Consider the following 7,420-nt stretch of genomic DNA (forward strand, 5'->3'; position numbering starts at 1 on the left):
CCAGTGAGGCTCAGGTCAACCATGATGTAACTGGTTAAGCACCTGGATTAATGCCATAAGGGCTGGGTTCAGTTCTCAGTTTTGTGCCATCTCTCTTTTATTGCTGATTTTGGTGGAGTGGATCATGAACGATGCCACTGTAACATCCAGTTTGTGTGCTTTTATTTTCTTTTTAAGAGAGTAATTTCAATAAAGATCCTTGCATGCTATTTTTAACTGGGGGGGAAGTAAACTTTGATTTTCTTATTTGTATTTAACAGATCTGTATATGATGACCAACCAAATGCACATCAGAGATTTATGGAAAAACTAGATGCCTGCATACGTAACCATGACAGGGAGATAGAAAAGATGTGCAATTTTCACCATCAGGGCTTTGTGGATGCCATTACAGAACTTCTTAAAGTTAGGGCTGATGCAGAAAAATTGAAGGTAAGAAACTAGTTATTCAGAGTTTCATATATTATTGTCTTTGAATCTGAAAGAAGGAACTTGACTCTTCTACTGAAGGTTAAGAATTTAGTAATTATCACATACACTCTAATGTTTGTGATAATTTTTAAAAGTATGTTTAGGATTTGTGATTAGAGCTATGTTGCCTGATCCAGTAATTTACTTTTACCAAGCTGAATATTTTATTAGGTCTAATTCTGATTTATTTTATATACATATACACATTTTCAGAAAACGTTACCAAAATTATTTTGCCCTTTTTAAAGGCTTTCTCGGAAGGTAAAGAACAACAAATGGTAAAACCAATATTTCTTACATAGATATTTTTCTAATCCTGCATTTATATGTCAGACCTTAGAAAAATTTAAAATTTTGATTAGAAAAATAAAAATAGTGCAATTAAGCAAGAAAAATAAATTGCCTTTACTTTGTAATGAGTAGAAGAGTAGGTGGAGTTAGTAGTTTTGCTTAGAAATGAGAACTAAGATTTACTCCCGAATCGGAACGCAAAATAGTGAATTGTGAGATCTGTCCCTTTTAGGTCTCTTTACACATTTGAGAGCAAAATATGCACACCAGACAGAATGAGCATAGTTCATCAGAGGTTATGATTAGAAGAGCATTATATAAAGGATATTCAGATAACAAGAGACCAAATACAGCGTCAATGAGGTCATTGAGCATCTTTGTTCAGAAATTAATGAGATTTTTAATAAACTAGAATGTGCTTCCTTATTATGATGACCTAATGAGTCACTTACTATGTGGGAAAATCTGAGGTCGAGCTTTGCCTGCACCTGCAGCATTAAAATGTTGCTGTGGTTTGGAGATTTCCACGTTTGATGTTAATCAACCACCCAGTGTTTGCATTCAGCAAAGTATGAATGTTTAATTACCATAAAATGCAATCACCATTTCTTACAGACAATGAATGGCCCATAGAGCTCATTGAGGTTATCAAAAAGGGACCAGTGGTCAATTGGGTCAATGATTTGAATTGTTTGACAGACCTACAGAAACAAGGAAAGTTCAAAAATCCCAAGTAAATTTGAGAAGTTTGCCACAGAATCTGTTAGAAAGAACTGTCATAAGTAATTGAAGTTAACAAAAGCCCTTTGCGATCAAAAGTTCAAGTTCAAGCTGTAGAGTTAATTTGAATTTGCATTTCTTTGTTCTAAATTTCTCATGAAGCATGATCTGATTACAAGGGTGAGCAGTCACATCAGGGCAATATATGCATATTTGTCTAACAAAGGTGAAATTATTTTTAAGGTCCAAGTTACTGATACCAACCGAAGGCTTCAGGATGCTGGGAAAGAGGTGAGAAATGGTGCTTCCTATATGGGCATTATGAATATTTGTAGCAAATTAAATTTATTTGCATAATTCTGAGTTTTTTCTTTTTCTTTTTTCCTTTTTTTTTCCTATCTCTAAGGTGATAGCCCAAACAGAGGAAATCATCCGATGCAGAGTTCAGCAAAGGAATATTACAACAGTTGTGGAAAAACTACAGTTGTGTCTTCCAGGTGAGTGACTCTTAGCTAAATATGATGGCAAATTAAATAAAGTTACAATAACCAAAATGGAAAATAATTTGATTTTTTAATTTAGAAATCATTATTAATTTTGTTAAACTGGAACATCTAGTTTAACAAAAAACTTAATGGGTTTTAAAAAGATGTCAACATGTAGGTTCCATGTTTTTTACAATATTTGACATAGAGCAATTGTGACACTGTGAGAAGACAGATACAGTCTGTAAATATAGTCAGATACATATACAGTGAGAGAGGTACAAATGATGTAAGCAATGTAGCCACATACAGCTTTAAATGAAGTAATATTTTTAACATTATAAACAATAAATTTGCTACTTAATAGGGTGGGTTTTATGTTTGAATTCTAGGGAAGACACCAGTGATTCTACTTCAACTTTTAGCTCTGTGTCATTACAACAGTTTGGGGAGTTTTATATAAAACATAAGGGCTCTAAATGATGTTTTAGAGAGGTAATATTGTAGGACTGCACACAGCTCTATAAGGGTTTTATCCTGTTTGTGATATTGGCATAAAACAGATTGGAGAAGTTTTCTTTGAAAACTCTTGTTGTTGACTTGTTATGAGTACAGTAGGTGGTACTGTTGCCATTTAATGGAGACAAGTCATAGACTGGTAAAGCAGCTAAGGTTGTGTTATGTAGTGAGTGAACGAATATGTTTGGTGTATATAGTGTCTACTGTTTTGTTTAATCTTAAAACTTTTTCATTTAAGAGCTGTTAAGAATTCAGTTCTTTCAGCTTTCTTACTGGTATTCTGCCTTTTTTTTACTAGCTTAATCACCTTTATGTTACAGTAGGAATTAAATAAGGTAAATTTAGCATGTCCTTTTCTATGGTTTATTTTGTCCTTTACAGTATATATTTTCCTCTTTTATTAACTAAAGCCACAGTAAGATCCATGGGTTAATCTGCTTGTTTTTATGCAGTGCTGGAAATGTACAGCAAACTAAAAGAACAGATGAATGTAAAAAGGTGAGTGAACTTAATTCCATGAGTAAAACATAACATTTGTAAGTGAACCGATATAATATTTACTTGCCTACGTTACTGTTTGCTATTTTAACCTGTAGCTTGGTATGTGTGTAGTCTTCTTTTCATAATACTTTGTGTTTCAAGAATATCTCTACAAGTGAACAAATGTTATATTAAATATAAAGACTTCTAGGAGCTTAGTGATTGCCATGAAAAATAATGTTTACTTAAGTAAGCATGGCATGCATTGAAATTATGGTTATAAAATGTGAAGTGTATTATTTCTTTAGTACTTAAAACAGTTTAAGAAGCAAGAATAGTAAGATCCTTAGGGAGAAAAGATCTTTCAGAGTGTATTAAAACCTCATTAATCTATCATGATGTATTTAAATCAAATTAATAATCCAAGAAAAAAGAATATTTCACTCCATATACCTTTCTTTAGACCTATCAGGTATCCCTATGCTAACGTACATGGGGCTATGAGAATGAAGTGCAGAAAATGTATTGTTGTTTGGAGTTTTTTCCCTCTGTGACAAATTGACTTCTCAAAAAAAAAAATCACAACCATAATTAAAAATAGATTTATAGAACAATGGTTTCTAACTGGTATGTGACCAGTTCTTTCCTCTGTTGTGTCTTCACTTTCCGTCTTCTTGAAGAGCCACTCAGTGCTGCTGTAACCTCAGTATCTCCAGTTCTTTCCCTGTAGCAGTCTGGCTGCCCCTGCCCCGTGTAGCTGTCATCCTGTTCTGCTGGGGCTGCTGCTGCCTTGCACCTCCTGCACACCCACCCCGGGAATACCACTGCTGCTATTTTCTTCATCCTGATTTCTACAACATCATTGCCATGTTCATCTCTGCCTGCTTTCTGTACAGTCTGAGTCATACCAACTGCTCTGTGTCTTCCCTTGCTGAATTTATGACCATTGTCGTTGCCTCTTTGTCCACCTGGCAGTGCTGCAGTAAAATCCTGCTAACAAGTCTGTCTGGACCTATCTGCTTGCATTTGGAACTAGCTGTGCCTAGTCATGTGTCTACAGGGCTACAGTGTAATCTGGACTTACTTTTGGACTGTTTGTCTGGATTTCTCTTGTCTGGATAGGCAACACCTCCTGCCGTACTGCTGGACATCAGAAAATTCTCAGCAATGGCCACTATGTATGAGTAAATTGGCTCTAAAGCCTGCATCTGATCAACTGTACACATCATTATCAATCAGCATTGCAGCCAATCTGATGCATCTTTGACAGTGGTATATGTGCTGTATGATACTGGTGCACCTACGCTGTCTGGGAGATATTCTGCAGAAATGTGGGAGCTTTAGGAATAATCTAATAGCTATGGCACTATACTGCCTCTTATTACAATCAAAACCAGTGTGATAGATCTTACCAGCTTGACTTCTGTATGCTATTTCCTCTGAACAGGACACTGGTTTGACATCTGCTTATTGCACCTAGCAGCATGTTGCAGTGCTTTTTGAGCAGCTCAGCAGAAAGATGTAAACAGCCCAGTGCTGTTGCTACTCTGGTCAGAGAACAGACTGCAGGGTGTGCTACCTGAATCACTGCTTCTTTCTGCAGGGTGGGCCATAAAGTATGCTACATTTAGCTCATTGACAATATGGAAACACTGGGATCAGGACCTGCAGTCTGTCGTTCTCTTGCTCTGTCAGACAAACATCATCCCAGTTTTAGAACTGCAAGGGAAGTTATAGTTGCTAACATCCTCTTGGAAAGATCTCTTAAGTGACGTAAAGTTGCAGATGGCTTTTAGCATTTTGACTCCATGTTTGCTGGTAGCTTTGTAGAGTCCACCGATGGTTGATGTGCTTTCTGAGAAGTTTTAAATCTAGATGTAAATTTATATTGTTTAAGAGATTCAGATCTGATAATTTTCCTGTGGAAGGAGTTACCAGGCAGGAAGTCTTAAAAGTCAAAGGATGATATACTGAATTGAGGGGTTTGGACATGTCATTGTCATACCATAAAAAGATCTAAGGGAGAGGGGAGATGCTGTAGCTTTGATGTACCATACCTTGAAATCACGTGGAGTGCAGAAGGTTTAGACTCTGCTGCAGGCTACTGCTCCAGCTCAGATGTCTCTTTCATTAGCTACACTACAGTTACTACTTTCCTGAGACTTACAATTCCCTGTAGTACAGCCTAGAGGTGGCTATCCTGCGGAACTTGCAGGTAATTCAAATGGTAATTTCCTTGTGGCTTAGCAGGCAAGAAATCCAAAGAACGAGTGTATCCTGACCTTTATCACTATGTGACTGGGCAATAGCATGGACATCCATAGCATCAGTGAAAAGACTGGTTGCTGATGTGGGCAGATACACAGAATTTCAAAACCGACCTTCCGAAGTTTTGCTGTGAAGCTTTCCTGGAAGACTCAGAGGGAGGAGCATTCACAATCCCTGTAATGACAAAACAATGATGAATGTTTATTTTAGGCAAATATATTTTTTTCTCATAAACAGTCACTGAGGTTTGTTAATGCAGCAAAGCTTTCACTGCCTTTTTTAAAAAGATCTCTTTTCTTTTGACTTTCTCTGCTTGCAGCCTTTTAGAAAGTATTTTCATTATTCTGTTGTTTTACGGTCTTGCTCTGTGAATAAAGCTGAAATTTCTGATGTTTAAAGGAAGGGAAGACAAAAGTGTGAATATTCTATATTTGGGGGGGACAGTTGTTTTAAGATGAAGATTGAAATTCTGTTTCCTTTTCTCCATGATGAACACCTTTAAGAAAATGCAGGATTTGGGGTCTAGAATACATACTGGTTTATGCAGATGGAATGGAGGTTTACTAAGGAGGCCAAAAAGCCATCTACTGATAGCAACTTTTGGTCCCTACCAACATGGGATACATCTGAACTGATGACCTAGAGGTGAAAGGTTCTGTATCCTATTTATCTGTTTCCTGAGCCGTGCATAACACAAGTTGACAAGAACTATAGTTGTGAGAGGAAGTAACTGCAGAAATCTGCTCTAAACAGACACAATTGGCTGGACAGAGTTATGGAAAGTTTAAAGTCTTAGCTGAGAAAGCACAAGGAAGGGGTGTGGTTTCTCTACTGCTCTCCAAAACACCTAGTGGGCACTATGCATTTAGACTGAACTATTTCAATCTTTAATTTTTGGTCAGAAGTAAGATCATCACACATTTTATAGAGCTCTGTTACCATGGTCTGTGCATTTTGATATGTGCCTCTGGAGGAAGTTCCCAGCTGCTTCAAGTGATTGTGGTCTAATTGGGAATTGTTAGAAACAGTGTTTTTGCAAGTCTCTTCCACAATAAGTATTACAAAAAACCCCAAACCTATCATGCAATGAAAATAATTAAACAAATAAACCTGCTAAGATTGTTGCTGAATCTTCTTGAATCTACTGTGAGAATGACTAAAGAGAGAGTATGGTGCTTCAGAGGGAGCTTTTTGCCCTGAAAAGCTTGGATTTGTTTCCTGACCTTACTATAATCTTTCTTCTGAACTGTGGGAAAGACAGAGTTGATTAATTATTTAGGTTACTAAGTATCACTGAGACAGTCATGCAGCCTTTCTCTGCCTAATCCTTCCAAGCATTCAAATAAACCTGAAAACATACAGGATGCAAATAGGAAAACTTAATAATTTTTATAATTTGGTTCTACCCATGTCTGTATGGAATGATTTCAGAACAGATAAAACCAATGGTATTTTGGTTTTCTGCATTGTTTTGGAACTATGTCACAATGAAGCACCAATTGCAAATCAGTATTTCCCAGAGATACCATGGATCTGGCAAAAAACCCTATCAAAACATACATTTGATACTGAACTGCCAGCTGCTCTCTCTCTCATCACATTCACAATCCCATTCATTCAATAACTGCTGTTTTTAAAAATTCCACAGTTCTTATTTTCGTTCCTCCCCACTTCTTTTTTTTTTTTTTCCACACAGCAACTCTTTAATCTGATTTTCAGAAATATTGAGCTTTTGACGCACTTTGCGGAAGTTTCAGAGTTAGTAGTGCATTCTTCTCAGGTCATGGTCCTTGTTATGCTGGGGAAGCTTTAAAAATTATGCTTTGAATTGTTAAGACAACTAGATTTAAAAACAAAATAAATTGTTCTTCCTACACTGAAAGATTTTCAACTGCAATTTCAGTATATCATCTTCAACATCTATGGATGTGAATTTCCTGCAGTATTATTGAAAAATTCCAATGAACTCCCTTAAATCTGTTTGGTGTACAAAAAGTTTTGGAATACAGAAAGTTTTTCATATTTACTCAGTGGAAACATAGTAACCATGAGCATACAGCATTTGCCTCTGAGGGAAGCACAAAAGTTGGAGAATACTACTATTTTTTCTCTGTAAATTAAGTTTGTTTCTTTAATGAAAATGAGAATTTTAAGGTTATAATCTCTCCTCTTGTTTTTTCAGCAGG

General features: G+C 36.3%; 1 protein-coding gene across 1 annotated transcript in view; it reads left to right on the forward strand.

Annotated features, from left to right (window-relative positions):
- Positions 1-264: 264 nt before the first annotated feature.
- The window catches only part of EXOC6 (exocyst complex component 6), a gene marked incomplete at its 3' end in the record, with an annotated part of 25,804 nt that continues 18,648 nt past the window's right edge, over positions 265-7,420 (forward strand). The window contains exons 1-4 of the mRNA XM_010010122.1: positions 265-432; positions 1,726-1,773; positions 1,889-1,979; positions 2,939-2,984. Of these exons, the coding sequence (XP_010008424.1) occupies positions 301-432; positions 1,726-1,773; positions 1,889-1,979; positions 2,939-2,984 (317 nt within the window). The remainder of the gene's footprint in view (positions 433-1,725; positions 1,774-1,888; positions 1,980-2,938; positions 2,985-7,420) is intronic.

Source organism: Nestor notabilis, unplaced genomic scaffold (assembly GCF_000696875.1).
Source record: "Nestor notabilis isolate BGI_N333 unplaced genomic scaffold, ASM69687v1 scaffold28142, whole genome shotgun sequence".
Lineage (NCBI taxonomy): Eukaryota > Metazoa > Chordata > Aves > Psittaciformes > Psittacidae > Nestor > Nestor notabilis.